The 27,295-nt window shown below is 40.6% G+C and overlaps 1 protein-coding gene across 1 annotated transcript in view; it reads right to left on the minus strand.

Annotated features, from left to right (window-relative positions):
- Window positions 1-2,875: 2,875 nt before the first annotated feature.
- pcsk2 (proprotein convertase subtilisin/kexin type 2) overlaps window positions 2,876-27,295 on the minus strand; it is a 57,732-nt gene continuing 33,312 nt past the window's right edge. Inside the window, exons 9-12 of the mRNA XM_020047685.2 lie at window positions 19,770-19,985; window positions 14,905-15,005; window positions 12,793-13,020; window positions 2,876-3,491 (exon numbers count right to left, since the gene is read on the minus strand). Of these exons, the coding sequence (XP_019903244.1) occupies window positions 3,005-3,491; window positions 12,793-13,020; window positions 14,905-15,005; window positions 19,770-19,985 (1,032 nt within the window). The 3' untranslated portion in view covers window positions 2,876-3,004. The remainder of the gene's footprint in view (window positions 3,492-12,792; window positions 13,021-14,904; window positions 15,006-19,769; window positions 19,986-27,295) is intronic.

Below are 27,295 nucleotides of genomic sequence, written 5' to 3' on the forward strand. Positions count from 1 at the left end.
AGAGGATGGGTACATGGTGGTCATAAAGGGATGGACTTGCTCAGAAACAATGCTCAGGTAGGCCGTGGCATTTAAACAATGCCCAATTGGCACTAAGGGGCCTTAAGTGTGCCAAGAAAACATCCCCCACACCATTACACCACCACCACCAGCCTGCACAGTGGTAACAAGGCATGATGGATCCATGTTCTCATTCTGTTTACGCCAAATTCTGACTCTACCATCTGAATGTCTCAACAGAAATCAAGATTCATCAGACCAGGCAACATTCTTCCAGTCTTCAACTGTCCAATTTCGGTGAGCTTGTGCAAATTGTAGCCTCTTTTTCCTATTTATAGTGGAGATGAGTGGTACCCGGTGGGGTCTTCTGCTGTTGTAGCCCATCCGCCTCAAGGTTGTGCGCGTTGTGGCTTCACAAATGCTTTGCTGCATACCTCGGTTGTAACGAGTGGTTATTTCAGTCAAAGTTGCTCTTCTATCAGCTTGAATCAGTCGGCCCATTCTCCTCTGACCTCTAGCATCAACAAGGCATTTTCGCCCACAGGACTGCCGCATACTGGATGTTTTTCCCTTTTCACACCATTCTTTGTAAACCCTAGAAATGGTTGTGCGTGAAAATTCCAGTAACTAAGCAGATTGTGAAATACTCAGACCGACCCGTCTGGCACCAACAACCATGCCACGCTCAAAATTGCTTAAATCACCTTTCTTTCCCATTCTGACATTCAGTTTGGAGTTCAGGAGATTGTCTTGACCAGGACCACACCCCTAAATGCATTGAAGCAACTGCCATGTGATTGGATGATTAGATAATTGCATTAATGAGAAATTGAACAGGTGTTCCTAATAATCCTTTAGGTGAGTATATATATATATATATATATATATATATATATATATATATATATATATATATATATATATATATATATATATATATATATATATATATATATATATATATATATATATATATATATATATATATATATCAATAAGTGGGCACAGTATTAAAAAATGCCATCACTAGACTTAAAATGTGGTGTTGTCCACTTGTTACTTCAACAGAATGGATCAATGGTTTATCATGAAGATCTAATATCTCTATTTTTCTGTTGATTGTCAACTTCAGACATTGCAGTCGTCCCTGAAAGACAGTTACATTAAAACCAAGTGAACACAAGGGGTTTTTAAAATAATTCTTGGTTGGACTTTGGCAACTTTAAAGCTAGGTAAGACAGGTTTTTTGCGACCACATTCAGTGTGTGCTGTAAATAAGGTGTGGTGTGTAACAGGCACTTACCTTTTTGATCCAGGGTAGCATACCCAACATAATCAGACTATAATCAAGCAATGGGGACAATCAAAGCTCCAATACAGACATTTCTTAAATATCATGCCAAGCAGGCCTGCCCCTTTGTTCATGCACTGTCAGGCAAACACCAGGCTCAAAGAAATGGCCAGTTGGTCCTTGGGGTGAGGGCTTTACGATGTGTTTGTTCTGGGGTTGTTGGAAGTAAATCTCATGGTTGCCTGCTATGTTGTCTGCTAGGTATAAATTTGTCTGCACAGGGACAGACAAGAGATAAAGAGAACTTAAAGGGAGAGGGTGTGTTTGCATGTGACAGCAAGAGAGATCTGGGAGATAAAGACAGGGACAAGCTGACAGTGTTTTCGAAGCGTATTCTCTGTCTTTTTACATTGTTTTTGATTTATATGTCCCTGTTCTTTGTGGCTGTAGAGTGAACAGATAAGTGCTAGTTATTGCATAGGCTTTAGTTGTATGACTCTAAGAGCTGTGAAAGAACTTACCTTAGAAAGAGGAACTGAAGTACAGAGGCAAGCACAAAGGGGTCTGACCTCATCTCTATTCCCGGTCGTTTCTTCCTCATTCAAATGATGAAGAGACTAAGATGTTTCTGGGACCTGTCTGTGCATTGCAGAGTGGTGCAAATCACTCAAGTGCTTTATCAAACAGCCGAATACATTTATTTTAGCATATGTCAAATGTTATTCTGCGATACGCTCTGTGGACCACAGGTGGCAATATGAATCACACATTCTTCGTGTTGTTTATATAGAAACAGTTGGTTGTCACAAAAATATAAACAGAAAGAAGTATCACTGCTCTGTTTGCAAGATAATTAACTTTAAGTAGAATGACACAGAAAATCATTTACAGTCACAAGCTGTGAAACAGTTGTTTTATCAGAGGTAGAGGGGAAGCAGGGACACTATATTGGATATATATTCTATATGTACATTTTTTTGTAAAGTGTAAAAAACATAGACAGAAAGCCAGATGGGATCTTTTTTGTTTTCTATATAGAACAGATTATTTGAAGCTTATATTTGTCAATTACAAGAAACATTCAGTGGAGGTCTAATAGAGACAGAAAAAAACCAAAAGCCGAGAGAAGAGTGGGATGGAAGAGAAGAGGTAGCCAGAGAGAATGGAGAAAGGAGGTGGAGAAAGTGCCAGAAGGCAGGAGAAAGGAGGTGGAGAAAGTGCCAGAGGGCAGGAGAAAGGAGGTGGAGAAAGTGCCAGAGGGCAGGAGAAACAGTGAGGGAGAGAGGAAAATACATGACCGAGGGAGAATGGAAAGTCAGATGACGACGGGGGGGACGAGGAAAAAGAGCAATGGAGAGTGAGAGAAAGACAGAAGGAGAGAGAAAGGCAGAAGGAGAGAGAAAGGCAGAAGGAGAGAGAAAGACAGAAGGAGAGAGAAAGACAGAAGGAGAGAGAAAGACAGAAGGAGAGAGAAAGACAGAAGGAGAGAGAAAGACAGAAGGAGAGAGAAAGACAGAAGGAGAGAGAAAGACAGAAGGAGAGAGAAAGACAGAAGGAGAGAGAAAGGCAGAAGGAGAGAGAAAGGCAGAAGGAGAGAGAAAGACAGAAGGAGAGAGAAAGACAGAAGGAGAGAGAAAGACAGAAGGAGAGAGAAAGACAGAAGGAGAGAGAAAGAGCGGCCCGGACCGCACCGTGTTTACTGAGCCACGTCAGCTAGTTTTTACTCAGCAGGCTCTTCAGACTCCTCTCCACAGCCTCGTCTAACTCCTCCTCCAGCTCCTCCTTTTTGGACATGGCTAATTTGGACTGGTAGTCACGTACTATCTGGTCTATATAAGGGGCACTTTGAGTTCCGTGCAGCATGAGGGTCCACTCCTTCAGGGCTCCTCTCTGTGGCTTGTCTCCTTGGAAGCCCACCTCTAAGATCCAGGTCCCGCGGGGATCCTCTCCCCAGGTGTGAGTGGTCATGAAGGGCCACTTGTCGAAGCCCACCTTAGCGTCGTCATCCCGAGGTCTGCGGCTGAGCAGGATGGATTTCGTCCCCATGGGGGAGGTCATGTTGATGATGAGATCGCCGCGGCGACTGCCGTTGACGGTGACCACGGCCTGAACGTGCTCCAGGTAACGGACAAAGTTGTCCTTGCCCTGACAGGAGTCAGTGGAGATGGTCAGGATGAGCCTTTCACCCGACTGGATCTTACTGCAGAGAGTAGGGCGGAGCGGAGAAAAGGGTTAGGACAGGGGAAAGCAGAAGAACAGTCAAGATGTGCATATAGGAGGCTGACAGAAAAGACGAGAGGTGAAAAGGGAGGGTCAGAAAACTTAATAGATATAGGGGTTGGAGAAAGAAAAAGGAGAGGAAGAAATACAAAGGAGAAAGTAGAGAAAAAGGATGGGAGGATATAAAGACATAGTAAGTTATAGGGGGGAGACTAGATGGAGGAAGAAACTGAGGGACAGAGAGATTGACATATTTGTTACAACATTGTACTGCATGTATGTTTTCTATGCTGTTAAAGCCCTTTAAATTGAAAATTGTAAAAGGAGAGAGGGAGGAGAGAAAGAGAGAGAGAGACAGAGAGGGATAAAAAGCTAAATTAAAAGAGAAATAAGCATTATCTGGATTCAAGTCATCTCCCTGAGGCCACAGGTGCCCTTGTACCCAATTCAACTGACGGTTCTGCGTCTGGGTGCAGAGTATTTCCCACTGCCTAATCTCTCTAGTTGTGTTCCACCTCTGCCTTCACAGCTCCTGCTATTACCTGACCTACTTAGAAGCAGACCCTGACAGAGTGCCGCTGCGGTCCCAAGTTCAGCTCCCTCACAAAAAACAACAATCACATGCTCGGTTTCCCATCAAATGTCTCTACAAATATGGTGTGGATCTTTCGGTTAGGTGTACGCAAGCTGCCTGCTTACGCTACCTCATTCACTACTAGACACTGAGATTAATTTACTACATCAAAATAAAACAGTTACATGTCATCCAGTAATATGCCGTTATATGAGCTATTTTCTTGAAAAGTGTATCCCTTAAGGAAAAATCACTGCCTGTGTCTGAGGCAACATGGTGGAAAACATCTTTAACTCTTGTCAGATAGACTAGTTAAACATAATACACGTAGTATTTAATCTTTTTTCAGCAAGCAACTGTTATGAAAATGTGAATGACTTGAGTGGTGTTTGACATGTGTAGAACAGTACAAATCCATGGAGACACCCTGAGGCCAGCAACATACACTGATGCCTTGGAAAGAACAATAATATGACAGATCCTGCCTCAATTTATTTACTAAAATATAGTTCAGACAATTATTCTTATGTTCAAGAGCATTCCATGCTAGGGTTGTGGGTTCTATTCCCACAGGGGTCGAGTACAAAACAAACAAAGGAAGATCTTTTACTTTTTTTATTTTTTTAACCTTTATTTAACCAGGAAAATACTCGTTGAGATTAAAAATCTATTTTTCAAGAGTGTCCTGGCCAAGACAGGCAGCAGTACAACCATACATACAACACAGAATACACAAGAACATAAAACAACTAAATTAGCAAATCCATCAACCACAAATCCTTAAAATATCATGCAGAACAACTACAGCCAGATGTGGCTTCTTCCAAGTCAATTAATATCCTCTTAAAAGCAACCAATGGGACAAGCTTATTAAGTTTCAAATGTTTCTGTAACTTGTTCCATGCAGAGGGAGCAGAAAACTTAAACGCCTTTTTTCCCAGCTCAGTTCTAACATTTGGTACAGACAGAAGGAAAAGATCCTGGGAACGAAGATTGTAAGTCCCAATATTATTTGCACTGATGTAGGTCAGAAGGTAGGATGGAAGAAGACCTTATATAAATGTATGCAATCACAAAAAAAGCTGGATAAGAGCGTCTTTGAAATGACAAATTTAAAGGAACAAATCTGTCTAGGCTTTGATTAAATCTATTCTTACTGTGCTATATGAAGTTAAGGACAGAAAAGTTTGACAATGTTCAGTATTCTATCCTCAAGCATGGTTTCGTTAGGTTTAGTCTCATTTAAGCTGGTGGCAGCCCAGTTGTCACTCAAATTGGTATTTCAAAGCGCTTGGTTTAATAGTTAAACAGGTAAATAACTGCACATTTCATTAATTTGGACAACTCTAATAATGTTAATTCCAGTCTGGGAAAGAGGTGAATAATTGCTTGTCTTAAAAAAAGACTCAATGGGACTTCAAGAACAACTGTGTTATTTCACCCAAAAATGAATGAATAATGAATGACTAATCCCTTTAAGGGCTGTTATAATATAATACACAATGGAGCACAGAGCTGTACTTGGGTATACTGGCCACAAACCCCCAAGGTTCCTAACTGCTATTACAACCCAAAGAAATAGCAACAGCAAAAAGTTGTTTTGTGTCATTCCTGTGGTGTCTTTCAGCTGTAGATTTGGTTGAGGTAGTTCGTTTTCCACAGTATAAATCGAGCTTGTGTGGCGCCACCCCATGGACCACTGTCACACCAACGCACCCAACAAAGAATGCTGGTAGCTTCCGGAATCATCTGGCGGTGGCCAGCGGGGCCAGCCAGCCACTACACACCTGCCTCCTAATGGGACTGAGGTATTTGAGGGCTCCCGGGAGCAGCTCAGGGCAGAGGCCAGCAGAAGCAATGTGACACCAGGAACAGTTCCAATACGCATGATGAGGAAGAGGAGATGGAGGGTGCTTGGGCTGCCCAAAGTACCACCGTTGCTCCCAAACCACCACCGGGAAGCCGCCACAGAAACTGAGCGGCCTCCCCATAAAAAGGGGTTTATCTTTTGAGTTTGATTTCTGCCAACACACACTTTCGTTAATAAAATGCCCACCAGGGGCCTGAACACACCCTCTGTGTCTGTTCCCTGTGTCTCTTCCCGTTACACTAGCCACTGTTTGGGGTTTCACTAGATTCTAAAACCAGAAAGTCAGATTCAACCACCACAAAGCCACAATTCAATACCAAAATATAGCCAGTACGTTGTGTTCATAGGAGCTTAACTACTGTGTGGTAAAAAATGTGTTAATGAGAACACTAATGAGAACTGTAATATTTCTGAATATACGGTTTCATATTTAAGATCGACTTGTGAAAAACAGCCATTTGACATGCAAAAACACAATCTTCACGTGAAACTGGGCAAGCTGAGCTAAACTACTGGGAAGTCGATGTGGGTACTGTCAAGTGATTGAAAACTGAGTAGTTCGAGTCAGGGGCCCCATTTCTGGGTCGTTACTGCTTCCGCTAATATGCTGAGAAAAGACGTCGGATGTGGATGTGGTTATATTACAGGTGATTTAAGGGGTTTTAGAGCAAAACACTGTAATGCGTTAGCATGGAAATAAGTATTTTACTGCTCTGACATACATTTCTTGAGTTTACAGAAAAATAGCTATTTTCTGACAAAGTACATATAACACGTTATCATGTACTATTACAGTATTCAGTATCTCACAATATAAAGACAAACAGCGTGAAAATAAAATGTTCTATGAATGTTTTTCAGGTCTATAAGTTACATGTATATGTGCAGAAAATATATCCTGTACTTCCAGTACCCATAATGCCTTTCAGCCAGGTGGCCCAGCTGGGAAATTAATATGTGGAACTGGGACCCTCATCGCTGGCCTGTCTTTGCCATTGCAGTGTCACTGGATCACATCAGATGGATGGTACACTGATATGTGCCTTGTGTGTGTGTATGTGTTCCTATCTATGTTAGTCTCAGTCTGTCTCTGTCTGCTTCTGTCTGTGCATGTATGTCTGTCTGTGTGTATGTGTCTGTCTGTTGTGCATGTGTCTGTCTGTGTGTGGGAGTCTGTCTGTCTGTGCATGAATGTCTCTGTCTGTCTGTCTGTGTGTCTGTGAATGTATGTCTGTGTTTCTGTGCATGTATGTCTGTGTCTGTCTGTCTGCGTGTGTCTGTCTGTCTGTGTCTGTGCATGTATGTCTGTGTCTGTCTGTGTGCGTGTGTCTGTCTGTGTGTCTGTGCATGTATGCCTGTATCTGTCTGTGTGTCTGTCTGTCTGTCTGTCTGTGTGTCTGTCTCTGTCTGTCTGTGTCTGTCTGTCTGTGTCTTGTCTGTGTGTCTCTCTGTCTGTGTGCATGTGTCTGTCTGTCTGTCTGTGTCTGTCTGTGTGTCTGCTTACGTGTGTCTGTCTGTCTGTCTGTGTCTGTGTGTACACAAGTATGTAATATGAGACCCTGCATGCGTCTGGGCTCACAAATGTGTACATAAATTCAATTTCTTTCTCCAAACTGTTTTCCCTAAGTAGCAAATACTGGCATCTCATCACATAATGTTTAGCAATAATTAATCCCTATGGTCGTAAACCACACAAAGGAGACGAGAACAGAGTCATCAGAAGGGAGAGACCAGTCCAACCAAGGGCAAAACCCCCAAATCCCACTAAAGTGGCCAGACTTTTGTCCAAAGGAGTTGGGCTGAACATAAGCAGCAGATAATTGGGTTCCTTCATTTTCTAAGAGCCAAAAGTCACCAAAATGTCCTTTCATTACATAGAAAATATGAAACTACCCACTTTTCAAAATCTCTTTCAAAGGCTTATGGGTTAGATTTATAGTTTTGTGGTTAGTATAAAGGTTACAAAAAGAGATTTGGGAAAATAGGTTTTTGAACAAAAAAAGGAAAGTTCTAATAAGTTGTGAAAACAAGGTGTGTGTATGTGTGTATGCGTGCTACACTCTCCACTATCAGAAGGGCTATCCAGATCTATTGTATTATAAATACCTCTCTTTAAACCAGGATAGCTGCTCTGTGATTTTAGACGTTGACAAGACAGTATAGATCCTATAGTGCCACAGTCAGATAAAAAAATGCTTCCTACTTCAAACGGGGACCATTCTGGCATCTGTGCCATCTTTCCCCTAAGAAAACTGCGTCAGTTGTACGGGGTATTGCAGTAATGATATACAGTATATTTCATTTAATTTATATTATGTTATTTCACAAGAGAGACATTCTTACTTACAGCAATGACCTGGGAACAATTCGGGTTAAATGTCAGGCGTTCTGTACCTTGTTGGGTGTTAGAAACAGCAACCTCTCAATATCTTGTGATTTTTGCAGCATGCAGTAAATGGATGAGCCGCTGGCATTGAATTGAACGCTCAGATGAAGTCTTATCAGGTATTAAACAGATGTCGCTAAAGGGCAACAATAAACTACTAAATATATAATCATGACATCTGTCCACATGGGTAGCTACACTACATTCGCCGACAATAATAACTACATTTCATGACCCAAGCTATGAAATCAGATTAAAGTCCTGATAAAACAACACATCACAACACAAAAACAAACACACACACAGGCACAAACTCTGAAGACACAAACCTAACTACAGCTTTTAGTAATGTCACATAATACAGTTTTCTGTATAATGAAATGCATATTTTCAAAAATGAAACATGCACATTATTAGATGGTCAGCAGGGATTTCCTTGTCTTACTGAGCTGTTGCGACTCCCTCAGGCTGGCCAGGTGCCCGCAATAAGCAAACTGATTGTTAGCCAATATCAGTGACCTAACAAACATCTTGGTTTGACCTCCACGTGAAAAAGAGGAATGGCTTGGCCATGTCTTCATCTTCAGCTGTCCTGAGCCCATTTGATGTCATTGCATTGAAACAGGGTGGTAGGTCAGATTGGAGATCACAGATTGTTGAACAGGGAAAGGAAGAAGACAAACTACTGAATCCATAATAGGTATCATGACACTAAAGACATAAACATCTACTATGGTTGAAGATGACCATGGCACTGTTTCTGACACAAACCATCTACAGATGAACATGGTACTGTGTCTGACTCTAACCATCTACAGATGAACATGGTACTGTCTGACACAAACCATCTACAGATGAACATGGTACTGTGTCTGACACAAACCATCTACAGATGACCATGGCACTGTGTCTGACTCTAACCATCTACAGATGACCATGGCACTGTGTCTGACTCTAACCATCTACAAATGACCATGGCACTGTGTCTGACTCTAACCATCTACAGATGACCATGGCACTGTGTCTGACTCTAACCATCTACAGATGAACATGGCACTGTGTCTGACTCTAACCATCTACAGATAAACATGGCACTGTGTCTGACTCTAACCATCTACAGATGACCATGGCACTGTGTCTGACTCTAACCATCTACAGATGAACATGGCACTGTGTCTGACTCTAACCATCTACAGATAAACATGGCACTGTGTCTGACTCTAACCATCTACAGATGACCATGGCACTGTGTCTGACTCTAACCATCTACAGATGAACATGGCACTGTGTCTGACTCTAACCATCTACAAATGACCATGGCACTGTGTCTGACTCTAACCATCTACAGATGACCATGGCACTGTGTCTGACTCTAACCATCTACAGATGGACATGGCACTGTGTCTGACTCTAACCATCTACAGATGACCATGGCACTGTGTCTGACTCTAACCATCTACAGATGAACATGGCACTGTGTCTGACTCTAACCATCTACAGATGACCATGGCACTGTGTCTGACTCTAACCATCTACAGATGACCATGGCACTGTGTCTGACTCTAACCATCTACAGATGAACATGGCACTGTGTCTGACTCTAACCATCTACAGATGACCATGGCACTGTGTCTGACTCTAACCATCTATAGATGAACATGGCACTGTGTCTGACTCTAACCATCTACAGATGAACATGGCACTGTGTCTGACTCTAACCATCTACAGATGACCATGGCACTGTGTCTGACTCTAACCATCTACAGATGGACATGGCACTGTGTCTGACTCTAACCATCTACAGATGACCATGGCACTGTGTCTGACTCTAACCATCTACAGATGAACATGGCACTGTGTCTGACTCTAACCATCTACAGATGACCATGGCACTGTGTCTGACTCTAACCATCTACAGATGACCATGGCACTGTGTCTGACTCTAACCATCTACAGATGAACATGGCACTGTGTCTGACTCTAACCATCTACAGATGACCATGGCACTGTGTCTGACTCTAACCATCTATAGATGAACATGGCACTGTGTCTGACTCTAACCATCTACAGATGAACATGGCACTGTGTCTGACTCTAACCATCTACAGATGACCATGGCACTGTGTCTGACTCTAACCATCTACAGATGACCATGGCACTGTGTCTGACTCTAACCATCTACAGATGAACATGGCACTGTGTCTGACTCTAACCATCTACAGATGACCATGGCACTGTGTCTGACTCTAACCATCTATAGATGAACATGGCACTGTGTCTGACTCTAACCATCTACAGATGACCATGGCACTGTGTCTGACTCTAACCATCTACAAATGAACATGGCACTGTGTCTGACTCTAACCATCTACAGATAAACATGGCACTGTGTCTGACTCTAACCATCTACAGATGACCATGGCACTGTGTCTGACTCTAACCATCTATAGACGACCATGGCACTGTGTCTGACTCTAACCATCTACAAACGAGCTGAGCACATTTCACCCTGTGTCTATTCAGCAGAGGTGTTCAGGCCACTAAGGGCAGGCTCTCTTTGTATCCTTTTTCTGTGCTTAAGAAAAAAGCCTTTCCACACTAATGAATGTTGGTGATTTCTGGGACACTGTTCCCCATGGCTTTGTGTTGTTCTGCTCCAAGCCTGCCTCTTCTACCGTGGACTTACAGGCTGTCATTACAGAAGCATAGATACAAGCCTTATCTTTACACACACACACACACACACACAGCACTGACTGTCTATGACATGACTGGGCTCCTCTGATGGAGACATGCTGGCACACACACACACACACACACACACACACCCTTTATGTGGATGAGGCGTGGGATAATTGCCATTCTGCCACGTTGCGGTGGCCGTCACTACTGTGGACCACTGATTAGGACGGACAATTAAAGGGTTGATATCCTGTTGGAGGGTCGGCACAGGGGAACTTGGCAAATCACACACACAAACAAAAATCCGCCAACACCTCCACTCACTGCCAGACGATGTCCTTAAACACCCGCCACTACGTCCTACACACAGTGTTGCTAGGGTAAGATGTGGCAAGCAATGTGATTTAATTGTCCACCACTGTTAAATCAGGAGTGGAACTGTGGCTCTGTCTCCATCCGTTTTGTAAGTTAGTACTTTATTACTTCAGATTCAGACACAATTGGCTTAATTTGAACAAAATGGTTGAATGATGCCTCTTGCCATAAAGATCAGCCATTTACTGTTCCACTTTAAATGGTGCACAGCTTAATAAATGTTTCCAATAGCTGCCATAAGGCTCTCATAGGTGCTACATACATGTGTTACAAAGTACATTTAAATGTATTCCACGCTTTATGAGGGTTCATAATTGTGGCATTACTGTTTCATGCCCCACCATGTTATACAGTGGTTTTTGTATTTATTTTTTATTATGAAGAGTGTTATAGTAACCTTTTAATAATAGCATTTATAACCTTGTAACCATGCATCTTGTGCTTTATAAAGGAAGCTATAAGAACAGCCTAGTAAAAGACATATAATCCATATTAAATGAAGGCTTCTCAAAGCATGTTTAGCCTGGTATTTATGAAAGAGGATTTGATGTGGGGGACCACTAATATGTAAAATGTGATGTAATCATGACTGGATGTGATGTAATCATGACTTTTGGGGGGTGTTCATAAATGTTAGTGTTTCTTGGGGTAATGTGACTAATATGAAGTACATTTAGAGTGTGCACCATCCTGCCGAACAACCTGTCATTCTACAAATGTTTCGCACTAATTCAATATAATATATGCCAACACATTTATCCAAAGCAACTTTCAGTAACAAAATGTTTACCCAGGTATGTCATATCTCACAAAGTATACTATGTCATGGATTCTTTGCAAGACATTTCTGTATGTGCATTATGAAGGATTCATGAAACATTTATAAGTTGAACATCAAGCAGGATTGCGATGAACTTAAAGTACTCACAAGCACTGTTTCAATTGGCCACAGGGAGGGGTGCTAAATCATCAGACCTTCTGTGTGTGTCTGTGTGTATGTGTGTTTGTGTGTGTGTGTCTTTGTGTGCATGTGTGTCTGTGTGCATGTGTGTCTGTGTGTATGTGTATATGTTAGGAAAATGAGTAAGAACAGACGAACGGGAAGATATGCAGACGGAACCACTAGCTATGGATCCTTTCTTTAGGCCATACCCCACACAGCACTGACAAGCTGAAGCCACTGTAATCAGCATCAGAGCACATTGTAAGCCACAGGCTTACTCTGAAGACAAAAAGAGCTGAGAAAATAGATCTATAACTGCTGGGACAGGACACAGTCAGGTACCATAGCGGACATAGCTGCAAACAAATACATCAAAACGTCACATAAATGGCATTATAAATTCTAGTCACTTCAGAGATTTTCTCGGTATGAACAGAATACAATCACTTACTGGACTTCCTGCAATGATCCAGCCACGCAGTGAAAACGTTCCGGGACAGTCTTCCACTCCTTGGCCATCTTGACCATGCCACCAGCATCCAACACTCCGTATCCAAACAGGTGGTTAAACTCCAGGCCCACACCGTTCCTCCGCCACTGGTGCAGATCGTCATGCAACTGGTTCCTCTTGGAGGTCAGCACGGACAGATGTTGCATGTCTCTCCACGTCAGGTCAGGACTTGGGAGATGTGAGAAGGAAAGAGAGGGAAACGAGGTAACAGATGTGTTAGATCTGGTGGACACAGCCCAGCTGACATTTCTAAGGTGTTTTTCTAATCCACTCTTGTTTAAGTACAGAGTTTTACCTTCGTCTATCAATATTATACAAAAAAGCAGTAAAAACTACCCTCTTTGGCATTAGCTTAAGGAAAACATTCCCCTAACCCTTAGGAAACAGGAAACAAGAACATTATTTTAACAAAACCATGAAATGTGTCTAATATATCAGTATGTTAAGTTCTGAGTACATGGCAGCCACATTCTAGAAAAGTTGAATTTGACAATAAGGGATTGGATTGAGGAAACCAATTCCTTCCACAAAATTCAAGGTTATTTAAAAACTTAAATGACTTTAAAGGAATGCTCTTGAATGTTATTTCTTGTTTAGAGATGATAGCTTTAGCATTTTGTAAGACATTTCATCACAGCAGTTTTTTACATGTGGTTGACTCGCTTGAATGCTCTAATCGATAAATCAATCTGAGCATCTAAAAATGACTACAATTTAAAATAACTATCATAAATGGGGCGGAATATAAAAACATTGCAATTGATCTGTTCTAAATAATATTGCCAATTAAGCTATAATTACTATATGTCTACAACCCTGAATAGGAAAATAGAACATAGAGAATCAAGCAAATCATGTGTATCATCTCCCCTTGTAGGTTACTAATCATACAAACATTTAATAGATGAGTGTGAATGGATTCTGGTGCACTTCCTAAATCAACCTGATAATGCTTCAGATGTGTGAACATAAAAGGGTCTCTACATTGGTACAGCCGGCAGCACATTTCATTTGTTCCATGGAACAACGGCTTTGTTCAGTCAGTGAATCCTGACACAACACAGTTCAAGTGTGTTTGTCCAGTTAAAAGGGACTCGGCACTTATCACACACCAGCTTCGTACCCCCAGCCAAAGCTATCATGAGCCGCCCCTGACACTAACATCATTACTGTGTGCTACGCAAACAGCTCCTGTTTAGACAGTCCTGGTCTGCGCCACTGGCTAATGGCATAGAGAAGATAATCACCAGCCCTTAATATGACTAAATGACTGAGTTAAAAGGATTGGAAACAATCAGGGTGAGGAGTGTGTAAAATCAAGAACCCTTGTACGTTCCACTTGTTTTTAGACAGAAGGTTTGAAATATTACTATTTTACTAATATAGTACTTTTCTAGAATTATACAGGACTATATTCCTGCATGCGCCAATTGACTTAACTAGCGGATTTCACATGTTCTAGTCCATGAGGACCAAATATAGCAAAGTTTTCATGTAAAAAAAAACAATTTATGGGAATGTTGGGGTCTTAGCACCCCCCAAAAAGGTGTATTATGCATCAATTAAAGGCTAAGGTGTTTCTCTGGTTGACTCGTCAGTATCATGACATATAAATCCCAGCTGGCCAAGCTGGGAGAATCATCAAGCTTCTTACATCATCAGCTAGCAATGAGTCACTCATGTTCATGTATATGAGCTCCTCTGTATATAATAAAACTTTGAGTCTTCAATACACATAAAGCTTGTTTTTCAGCAGTATACTGAAATATAGAATAAAGAACCCATGTCGGTCCAAATAAAATTGTTATCATTTATATGAGACTTTGTAATAACTAGGCAAGATTACAGAGTCCCCCCTTTTTTCATAGTGTGGGTGTGCAGGCCTAGTAGCTAATTTGATAAATAAGTGGTTCTGAGAAGACATGAAACGGTCAGAAAAGAAGCAAAATGGAGGAAGATTATTAGACCCTCAAACTAAAAAGTTGAAAAATACAAATGTCTGCTAAATTACTAAAATAAAAAAGAGAAATTTCCAGTTGTGCGAGTACATACTTGGCCTCCAACGCTAAGGCAAACACTCCGGCTGCTTCAGGAGCTGCTGCTGATGTTCCGGAGTGACGAAGGGTACAGTTTCCATACAGGTCAGTGGTGGCCTGCAAAAATACAACCATGGAAACAGTAGTCATATTAATCAGCTAACAACATTCAACAAGAGGGGAACATATGAGAGGAGAATAGTACTTTGCAATTAAACTGAATAGTGGAGACTACAAGAATGCTAATTATTCTGCAAACGTGATTCATAATGTGAAGTTTAATTACAGATAACCATTGGTCATATCTAATTAGTCAGAGAGAAAGAAGCCCCAGAGGAAATTCCTGGCACACTCAACTGTCCTGGCCGTCTAGCGAAAGTCAAATACAGTTATCATGTCAAAGCGACATCTGATAATAATCAATACACTGGAAACCCACATTTATTTGTCAGAATATTCCCTTTACTAAGCACTGAGTAGCTTTACTGAATGATCAAGTGGCAGGAGAAGACTGCAAAGATTGATTGGAAGTACCATTTTTACAAACATCAACAAGAGATGGTCCCTCTATAAATATTGAAGTAGCCGACATGCCCTGTTTCAGGTAGCCAAGATGCCGTTACAGATCTCTCTCTCTCTCTTTGTTTTTGTCTCAAACGGGGGGAAATAATCTCGGTAGATTGCATGATTGTACATCCACATGATGTTCGAAGACAATTTGCAAAGGTGGATAAAGAATGTTCATGACCTGATGCTGTCAGACACTTCTAACTTTGCCAGCATGTTCCTTAGAACTCTCCTGTTTATTTCGGGATTTATGATCATTTCAAACTAGCACAGAGGCCCTATCAGATGGACCAAAAATACAGATAATTCTATTATAACACTTCATCTGTTGTGGGAATTGATTAACTTATTATAGGAAATGAATAGATACAATCCATATTCATTACAAACAACTGTAGATATTTGTTATATTATGAAAAATATACTGAAAATAACAAGATTTAGGAAAATAGGGCATCTTGGAGACCATAATCATAACGCTGTTTTACAAAATTAACTAAAACTTTGTCTAAACTGTGTTTTCGCTAATTTAGGTTTAATGTTTGGTGTAGAATTTGGTATTATACACAATGTAAAGTGTGAATGGAAGTTACCTTTTTAGTTTTTTGTCCGATAATCATCCGTTTACATCCCAATAGAGACCTCTCTAAATTCTAACCCTAACTCTAATTCACAAAATGATCTAAAACAATATCTTAACTCTATTTTTCCAGCTGTATAGTGATTGGTGATTTAGAACATGCTATGACATAGCATGAGAAGTGTAAATGTAAACAACATCATTTTAATGTTCTCAGATAATCATACCTTTACAACCCAATAGGACCTCTCTTAAATGTCCCTAAATGCACAAAGCAGACAATGCAGCAAAAACAACAATAGGTAACATTTCCAACCTGGTAACCTATTTACTAGACACTTGTATCTATAAGATATTACAGTATGAGTCAATATTACTGTGGACTTTTGATGTTATGGATCCTGCAAATTACCCTTGAAATTGTTCAATTCATTCATATTGAACAACCCCTGACCTCTGTGAAAAATATGAAAGCTTAACAGTTGAGACTGGTGCTTTGGATACGTCAACAGTGGGCTATTTCTGAAGAAATGGGTGAAGTGGCTAAGCTAAAATGTCATTAAATAGTTATCAAGAATTCTATAGATTTCTGGCCTTATCTTGGCCTTAGATAAAGATACAGGTAAGCTACTTCAGCAACTCCTTCAAGATTAGTTCCCAGGTGACATATTCGAAGCAATAGTCTCAACTTGCGGGTTGGTTTTCAGGATCTATAACTAAATAATTCCTCCGTAATATTATCTGATCTGGTACCAACCTATAGATATTAGTGTGATGTTGTTGGATTTTATACTCCCATATAATGAATTTGTAGATTTGTTACATTATCTTGGGTATTGAACAGGTTAAAGGTAAGCTTCTTTTGCCATTACTTCCAAATGTCGCCAATTGTTGTTTTTGCAGCATTGCCAGTTTTTTTCTAGTCAGGGTTATTTATGGTAATTGCCCTATTGGAATGATAAGACATGGTTCTAACAGCAATGAAGGTATGTTTTTGTCCTCTACACTTCAAATACCATCTCATAGAATGTTCAAAAATAGCTATTAACATCAATTTAGTTTTGTGAATTAGGGTTAGGTTAATTAGTTTTAGTTTAATTGTATTACAGATTTCTAGTTTTAATGGTTTGTAGTTTACAGGGCATCATTACAAATAGACAGGAGAGATATGTAATCTTACAAGGAAGTTTCTTTGGTCATATGTGTATTTTTTCATCTAAAGCTGTAATGGCCCATTGACATGAATGAGAAAGTCCAGAGTGCAAAGAGGCCCTATAAATATTGAAGTAGCCGAGATGCCCTACCGAGTAGCCGAGATGCCCTATAGGTAGCCAAGATGCCCTGTTGGTACCCAAGATGCCCTGTTTCAGGTAGCCAAGATGTCGTTACAGATCTCTTTTCTCTCTCTCTCTCTCTCTCTCTCTCTCTCTCTCTGTCTCTCTCTGTCTCTCTCTGTCTCTCTCTGTCTCTCTCTGTCTCTCAATTTCATTCAGAGCCCTATCTATGGCCTAGATGATTCATACATTGTCTTGTGATAACTCTGCCTGCCGACACAATTCCCTGGGTAAATTCAAAAATAACAACAAAGCAGACAGTTATAGCTGTAGTCTGTCTGTACTCTGTCATTGTTCCTGTCACTCACTCCAAACCACTATTAGAGTTCAGATGCCAGTCAATGGAAAAACACATCAACAGCGACCTCTCCTGGGAGGTGGCGATCAGGGTACTCTGAATTACCTACATCTGGGATTACTGATTGCTTTGTGTCTCCTTCTATTTAAGCATAGAAAGCACCTGCCAGCTGTCTCCAATGAGCAGCTACTGGGATAGAACACCGCCCCTCTCAATTGATTCACTTCAGGCATCATTATGCATGTATATAGTTGTGAACGGTAGTCTTAATGTGTGTTAATTCTCTCCCCCAATTAGTGTAGTCCAGACAATATAGCCTTCAGGTAGCCGACTTTGTAAATTTAGTTTCCACCTGTTTGGACTATCATTTTGTTTTGGATGACAATAAAAAAAAAAGATATAAACAAAAGAAAAATGACAAATCAATAGAAAAATTTACTTCATTCAGCCTCCAGTCTTCAACTGTCCTGCTTGCTTTCACCATGGGAAATACAACCCCATCTCCCAAAAAGTTGGAATGCTGCATAAAATGCTAATAAAATCAGAATGTCTTGCTGAAATAAGCATGGCCTTCCCTGAAAAAGACGTTGTCTGGATGCCAGCATATGTTGCTTCAAAACCTGTATTATTCAGCATTAATTGCGCATTCACAGATGTGCACATCACCCATGCCATGTGCACTAATGCACCCCCATACCATCACGGATGTTGGCTTTTGAACTGCACACTGATAACAAGCTGGGTGGTCCATTTCCTTTTTAGCCTGGAGGACATGGTGTCCATAAATAATTTCACATTTTGGTTTGTCATACCACAGGTCAGTTTTCCACTTCGTCTCAGTCCATCTTAGATGAGCTCGGGCCCAGAGAACGTGGTGGTGTTTCTGGATCTTGTTTATGTCGGATTTCTTCTTTGCATGGTAGAGTTGGTTTTCTTTTATTGATATTAGAATATGAGATCCCCAAACATTTTACAAGTTTACATTGAGAAACGTTATTCTTAAATTGTTGCACTATTTGTCCCTACACTGAGTGGTAAACCTCTCCCCATCTTTACTTCTTTTTATACCCAATCATGTTGCTGACCTGTTGTCAATTAATCTAATTTGTCATGAGATTTTCTACCAGGTTCTTTTTTGTATTACACAACTTTTCAAATCTTTTGATGCCCCAGTCCCAGCTGTTTTTGAAACGTGTTGCTAGCATCAAATTCAAAGTGGGCATATATTTTTCAAGGAACAATAACATTTTTCAGTTTCAACATTTGATACATTGTCATTGTACTATTTTCTATTGAATATAGAATTATATCTGTTTTCTATGTAATGTAGCGTCCCAACTTTTTTGGAAAGGGGGTTCAATCACACCACATACAATCCACAGGCAAGGAAAACTGGTCAAATATAGCGTAAAGTCTATAGTAAATCTTGCTTCCTGTTATTTCTGATTGTATGTCCTGTTTTACTGTAAGCAGAGATGAAGGAGATGCCAAATCCTCCCTGTCTTTGCTTTATTATTCACAAAGAGTAGACAATGAGTTGGGTTATATCGCGGACAGTAAATAGTGAGCTGTCTTTGCCTGTGTCTGAAGGAAAAGCAGATATTTCAAGTGCTCCGGATGTTGATAAACTGTGTTAGACATTGACAAACACATGATCATATCAGTCACCTCAGTCTCCTCCTGATCTCCTCTCCTAGTGCAATCATAGGCTTATAATTTATAACCTGGCTTGTATTGTTGTTGCTGGGCTGAGATACTCTACATTTATGGAATGCAACATTTTCATCTCTGGCAATTGCTCAAACAAAAGAGGATAGAACAATCAATCCATCATAGAGAATGCCTGCATGCAAGGACAGGTATTCAGAATTCAGTGAATAAGGAATATCTTGTAACGGCACAGAACAATGAAGAGTTGTCTGAAAAGACGGTGCCATTACACAACCTTGACTTTGTGGGGTTCGATTCAAGGATGGAAATGGATTACAAATAGATCGGGAAGATGGCACGGATCAGAACACTCAGTTTGCAGAGTACTGAGGATAACAATGAGATTAACTTGGTCAACATGCACAGTCGCGCTATCTCTCCTCTTCACTCACCACTCCTGCCTCCGGGTTCCTCTTGCGGCCGTTGCTGAAGGTGGACGCGAGGGTGGAAGAGCAGCTCTCGTCATACAGGGCCGTGCGACCATCGTTGATGGCCGAGTTGATGGAGATGGTCCACATGCTGGAGGCGTAGCCGTCGCAGTTACAGTCGTCATAGCTACCACCGTCTCCAGAGGCCCACACGTAGATACTGCCTTTTCCACCTCTCCCCTACAAGACAACACATCAACCGGCTTCAGGATTGCGGTGTAGGGTCGGAACAGTGGAAGTGGTGGTGTTAGTGGCAACAGTTCAGCGGCTGCGGTGCAGTGGTTGTAAGGCTAGTTCCCCGCATTTTACACAGGTCCAATTATCAGATTGCTAAGTTTGATGAGTACAATCGTGCCAATTTAACATTGCCTGACCATCAATAGAACTGCTACCATGACCACTACATTGCTACTTCTGTAAAAAAAAAAAAAAGCTTTCTGCAGGCACTCATATTCCAAGGCTTTTATTACATAAACTGTAGCTATTGTCAATAACCACCTCAGAATGAATATAATAACCACAGATGTATATGTTCTTTGAATACATTGAGAAACATAATCTCTAGTCTAGATTGCAGACTAGACAAACACTTCAGTTTGTAACTTAAGGCTGTTTTTTTCTTCCCACACTGCTACGAGACTTCTTAGTTTAATGATAACTCTAATCATCCGTTGCTGCCAATCAGTTATATGAAGAATGAAAGCGAGAGGCAGTGGGGGTTTGGAGAGTCGTGCAAAGGAAAGATTTTTGAGAGATAAATAACTCTGGGAGAGTGAATGAAGGCTGGGTCTGTTTAACGTTTCTATATTGTGATTTCTAATCCTGCTACTACTTAGAATATACTGTTTAATACAAACAAAATAATAAGGACCAAATATTTGCATCCGATAGGAATGTATAATCTAATGCACAACTGTGTTGTTTCGCAGCCCTTTAGATGTTTGTAATGGTACAGCACATCCCCTAGGCTGATGATTAGCTCTTGTCAGACAGGTGATCTCCAAAGACAGCTGTATTCCAGGTCAGTGGTGTGCAACGACTTGCTGATTACATTCCAACATTTAAATGTGTTTTGAAATGTCACATACCCAGAGTTGGGGAATAACTGATTACACAATTACAGTAACTAATCGGTTACACGAAAAAAATATGTAATCGGATTACAGATACTTTTGAGAAACAATATGTTTACTTTTAAGATTACTTTGAAATGCAGATGCTATTTCTACAAATAAATATGTAACTTAATTTCCAGAATTTTATGTTTTCTCATTCGCTTGTTTGTCAATGACCATTCACAGTCGCTGTAAAGGCGCGAGATAAAACGTTATCATTATGCCCTTATAGCGAAATAAGGAACATTAACTATTACTTTAACATTAACATTAACTTGAACTGAATGGCCCACCAACGTTGTGCATTTCACGCTTGGCGTTTCAACAATCAATTTATATTCAAAGATGAAAAGGGCAGGAACATAACAGTTCAATGGAAGTTGTGTTTGCCAAAGATGAAGGTGCTGCCTGCCAAAGAATCCACCTCGAACTTGAAGGTAAGGATAATCATTGGCTGGTGTGTTTGTGCCGCAGCCAGCTATTGTCATTAATTACAGACGGTCTTGCTCCACAAAACAAGTTGAAAAGCTATCTAAACAGGTTGGCTAGCTGGCTAGCTAGCTAATTCAACCGGTTATCTTGCTTGTTAATCTGTTGAGATGTATGTATCTGTAAAATCGTGGAGGATGACAAACCCTGTTTACCTGTTTGGCTAATAAGCTAGCTGTCTACAGTAGTATTAGCCGGCTAGCTAACCTGGCTATGTTTCTGAATTTGCTTGCCAACTACTGTATTAAAGCTCGACACAGTCATTATTATCACCTGGTATGCTCCGCTGCTCTTTTGGTTTTAATCCTGTAGGCTGTCAGTTTTAACAAGTGCACAATGGCATGTTTATTAATGCAGCACTGTAGTTTAGCGTTTGTTTATGTTTTAATAGGCAGGTCTTCACAATTGAAACTTACTTGGCAAAGATAGCTAGATAGATTTCAAAAAAGGTTTCACTCGGTTAGTAATTTAAGATGCTGTCATGACCAGGATTGTATATTGTACTATGGATTTATAAATTAACCTATTCAGCAGTAGTGTCGTGATAACGTTCTAGCTTACACCAGCTTTTCCGTATTTTCTAAAAGCGGAACCACGCTCAAAAAGCATTTCTTTATATTCTGTCAGAATGAATAGGAGTACAGTCTAAACTTATCTTAATAAAATATTATGCTATTAAATAATAAATGCAGTCATCTACACTCAATGCAGTCAACCTTTTATGCACTGTATTTTATTACAGTGAAAGCCATAAAATTGGCATAGTAATGACTTTCTGAGCTTGTTTCTTTCAGATGATGCATAGCAATCAGCCAGATGACATGGAGGTGACATGGAGGAGTGCAGAAATGAACAGCCATCATTGGGTGGCCCAGAAGGACCATTCCATATACCTTTAAAACAAGCAAAACTCCAACCAGGACAACCACATATCTCACAAAGCTGTGTTAATAATCTGGTGTTTGACTTCATCATAGAGGATATGCAACCATTTTCATTGGTAGAGATGCCTTCATTCCGCAAGCTGGTTGAGGGAATCCGTGGGGGAAGAAAAGTAATGTGCAGAAAGACTTTGATGCAACAAATTTAAAGTGAATTTGAGTCCATGAAAGCAGCTCTCTCAACCAAACTCCAGAGCATCAAATCAGTCTGCACCACAGCAGACATCTGGTCTACTCACAACAGGAGTTTCTTTGGCATGACATGTCACTGGATTGAGGAGGAAACCTTGGAGAGGAAGTCAGCTGCCTTGGCTTGTGTGAGAATAAGAGGACGCCGTAACTACAATGTGATTGCTGCCAAGTTAAGTGAGATACATGCTGACTTTAAAATTCAGCATAAAGTGAGGGCCACGATGACCGACAATGGAAGCAATTTTGTGAAGGCATTCTGTGAGTTAAGTGCTAGTGAAGATTAGCAAGGTGAGATGGATGGTGGAGTCAGGTTTGAAGATGTGGGTGCTATTCTTGAGGAGGTTGAGCAAGACCCTAACTTTTTTCTCCCTCCACATCAACGTTGTGGGGCACATTCCCTCGACCTCATTGCTACAAATGAGGTAGACAAAGCTGCATCACAAGGTCCATCTCGAAAATTGTACAGAAGTGCAGTGTCAAAATGTTCCAGCAATTAGAACAAAGCACACCGGTCCACATTAGCTTCAGAGGCCACAGAGGATATCGCAAGCATGAAAGTGGCTGTGCCAGTTGTTACAAGATGGAGCTTAGAGTACCGTACCATCTCCAAGATCATCGCTCTCACAGAGGACCAGCTGAGGCAAATCTGTGAAGACCTGTGTGTAACCACACTACATCCTCGTGTGATTGCTTTCCTCAAGGAGTTTACAGCAGTTCTACAGCCACTTGCATTCTGTATTGATCTTCTCCAGGGGGAGAAGTGCTTTCTGATCCCGACAAGCCTAAGCGTAAAGTCTAAGCTCTCAGAAAAAATACCTCATGCAACATTCTCTGCACACATAATCATTGAGGCTATAGACCACAGGTTTGGACATATGCCAAGCAGCCACGAAGCAAAAATGGCAACTGCCACCTTGCCAAAGTTCAGACTGTGTTGGCTCAAACCTGGACAGAGTGAGGAGATTCGGAATATGTTACTTCAAGAAGCTGCTGCTATGGAGAACACTGACTTTCAAGAGGTTGCTGAGAAAGCACAAACCGAGTCTGACGAGTCAGATAACTTCTTTGTATTTGGAGGTGTAAAAAGGGCCAGTACCACTGAAGAGGATGAGGTGAGGAAGTACCTAGAAGACACAGACAAGTCTCTGGACTCGTTTAAATCATTCCCAATAGTCCGGAAACTATTTAAGTATAACACAACACTCCACTCCAGTTCCCCAGTGGAACGCCTTTTCAGCTATGGTGGAAACCTGTTTACCCCTCAGCGAAGCAGGATGACTGATACACATCTAGAGCATGTTCTCTTGCTGAGATACAACAGCAAATTCTGTCTTCAAACATCTAAGTAGGCTAATATTCTGTTTCAGAATTGGCTTAATGCAATACATCATCTGACTTTTAGGTTTTGAGTTCATGGACATAATGTGAATTGCACATAGCTGCACTTACGTTGACTACAAAGGCACAAAAAAGTTGCTGTATGTTATTGTCAAACAACAAATTTAAAAAAATGATCTACTTAATAATTTTGATAATATTTAGCCTCAGTCTCCATAACGGGATGCATCCTCTAACCCCCAAAACGGTATGTGTCCTCTAACCCACTACAGGTGCTGGTCATAAAATTAGAATATCACCAAAGAGTTGATTTATTTCAGTAATTCCATTCCAAAAGTGAAACTTGTATAATGTATACATTCATTCCACACCGACTGATATATTTCAAGTGTTTATTTCTTTTAATTATGATGATTATAACTGACAACTAATGAAAACCCCAAATTCAGTATCTCAGAAAATGTGAATATTGTGAAAAGGTTCAATATCGAAGACACCTGGTGCCACACTCTAATCAGCGAATTAACCCAAAACACCTGCAAAAGCCTTTAAATGGTCTCTCAGTCTAGTTCTGTAGTCTACACAATCATGGGGAAGACTGCTGACTTGACAGCTGTCCAAAAGACGACCATTGACACCTTGCACAAGGAGGGCAAGACACAAAAGGCCATAGCTAAATAGGCTGGCTGTTCACAGAGCTCTGTGTCCAAGCACATTAATAGAGAGGTGAAGGGAAGGAAAAGATGTGGTAGAAAAAAGTGTACAAGAAACAGGGATAACCGTACCCTGGAGAGGATTGTGAAACAAAACCCATTCAAAAATGTGGGGGAGATTCACAAAGAGTGGACTGCAGCTGGACTCAGTGCTTCAAGAACCACCACGCACAGACGTATGCAAGACATGGGTTTCAGCTGTCGCATTCCTTGTGTCAAGCCACTCTTAAACAAGACACAGCGTCAGAAGCGTCTCGTCTAGGCTAAAGACAAAAAGGACTGGACTGCTGCTGAGTGGTCCATTTATGTTCTCTGATGAAAGTACATTTTGCATTTCCTTTGGAAATCAAGGTCCCAGAGTCTGGAGGAAGAGAGGATCCACGTTGCTTGAAGTGTACATTTTCCAGTCAGTGATGGTTTGGGGTGTCATGTCATCTGCTGGTGTTGGTCCACTGTGTTTTTTGAGGTCCAAGGTCAACGCAGCCGTCTACCAGGAAGTTTTAGGGCACTTCATGCTTCCTGCTGCTGACCAACTTTATGGAGAAGCAGATTTCATTTTCCAACAGGACTTGGCACCTGCACACAGTGCCAAAGCTACCAGTACCTGGTTTAAGGACCACGGTATCCCTGTTCTTAATTGGCCAGCAAACTCGTCTGACCTTAACCCTAGAGAAAATCTATGGGGTATTGTGAAGAGGAAGATGTGATACGCCAGACCCAACAATGCAGAAGAGCTGAAGGCCACTATCAGAGCAACCTGGGCTCTCATAACACCTGAGCAGTGCCACAGACTGATCGACTCCATGCCACGCAGCATTGCTGCAGTAATTCAGAAAAAAAGGAGCCCCAACTAAGTAATGAGTGCTGTACATGCTCATACTTTTCATGTTCATACTTTTCAGTTGGCCAACATTTCTAAAAGTCCTTTTTTTGTATTGGGTTTAAGTAATATTCAAATTTTCTGAGATACTGAATTTTGGATTTTCATTAGTTGTCAGTTATAATCAACACAATTAAAAGAAATAAACATTTGAAATATATCAGTCTGTGTGTAATGAATTAATATAATATACAAGTTTCACTTTTTGAATGGAATTACTGCAATAAATCAACTTTTTGATGATATTCTAATTTTATGACCAGCACCTGTATATGCTTTACACCTGTGCTCGTAGTGGCCACCAGTTCACCAATAACAGTATGCCATCATTGACTTAAATGGGAGTGAACTTTCTATTCCTTATTTTTGACTGATTTTCTTGTTTTACATGTCCTATTGTTGTTTCAGAACAGTTGCACTGAAGCAAATTTTTGTGGAGATTGATACAGTATGGATAAATTGTTTATTTATTTAGTCATTAACCAGGTTATGTACACAAACGTTGTGTAATTCATGTTGTTCAATTGCTTATAAACGTTTTTCTTCTAATGCAGTTGAAGTGTCATCTAAAGTAATCCAAAAGTTACATTACTGATTACAAATGTGCACAGGTAATTTGTAACTGTAACTGATTACATTTTAAAAGTAACCTACCCAACCCTGCACATACCATCATTTTCTTTCACTTACAGATGTGAGATTTAGAACGCAAGTAGCATACAGGTATTACTACTAGGCCTGGGTCTTCTATCAATAATGTTTTATGGCAATAAATGTACTGTATGTAAAAAAAAACAAATAATGTGTATTTTACTGTTGGTGTCACAAACCAACCATAACCAAGCTTATGTTTTGTCAACATAACATTTACTTATTAGCTCCAGTTGTTGAGTTAATACTGTGCACGAATGTGGGAGGAAGGAAGTCTTAGTTATTCAAATCTGAGCTGTCTGCTATTAGCCCTTCATGCTGGATGCTATTTCCCTTTCTGCTCTCCTCTTCATGTCTGCATGGCCACTGAGCTGATAGGAGTAGATACGGAGAGGCAATCTGCTGGAAAAGCCACTGAGCTTCACCCTCAGCATCAGAGCCAGGGTCAGTTTCAATTCCTGTCATTGCAAGATATGTACTTTTTCCTCGGGTGTAAAATGTTTTAATCTAATGGAACTCTGCTGAACCCAGTCCCAATTTAACCAGAATTAGCCTACCGGTTAATTATAGTTAAGGGTTGAGAAAGGGGAAATTGGTTTAAAGTCCAGCTAAATGGAACACAGTCTTCCAAGAGGGCATTCTCTAAATTCAATCATATGGTATTATTAATGCATTATATTGTTCCAATCCATCTTTGCTCTCTCTCTTTATTTCTCTATGTATCTCTCTCTCATTGCGACTCTCGGCCATAACAGGCACATACGATTCAGATACACCATGTGAATTGGAAAAGAGCCAACAACATATCCAGACCACAAAACTGTCTTGGGATGACAAATAGGGTGAGAGGAAACACTTAACATCTGACTCCAGTCGAAGATTTAGCACATCCACACCAGAAGCAGACGGTGTCTGCATCTTAAAACCTTATTTCGCCATGGAGGATCTAGGTAAACCAGAGTTACGTACGTGTCTCTTGCCACATCTGTTTAAGCTTTTCCATTTAAATTGCGAAGTGGCATTTGAAATATGTGCATGGCTTCTCTCTCCAGCGATCACCCGGTGAAGCGCTCATATTTGTAAAATTCAGTGTGATATATTTCTAAAATCCACGGCAATTTGCAAAAAAAGTGCCACCTCTCTTAAGATGCAAACTAATAGACTTGTTTAG

This window comes from Esox lucius, chromosome 6 (genome assembly GCF_011004845.1).
Source record: "Esox lucius isolate fEsoLuc1 chromosome 6, fEsoLuc1.pri, whole genome shotgun sequence".
Taxonomy (NCBI): domain Eukaryota; kingdom Metazoa; phylum Chordata; class Actinopteri; order Esociformes; family Esocidae; genus Esox; species Esox lucius.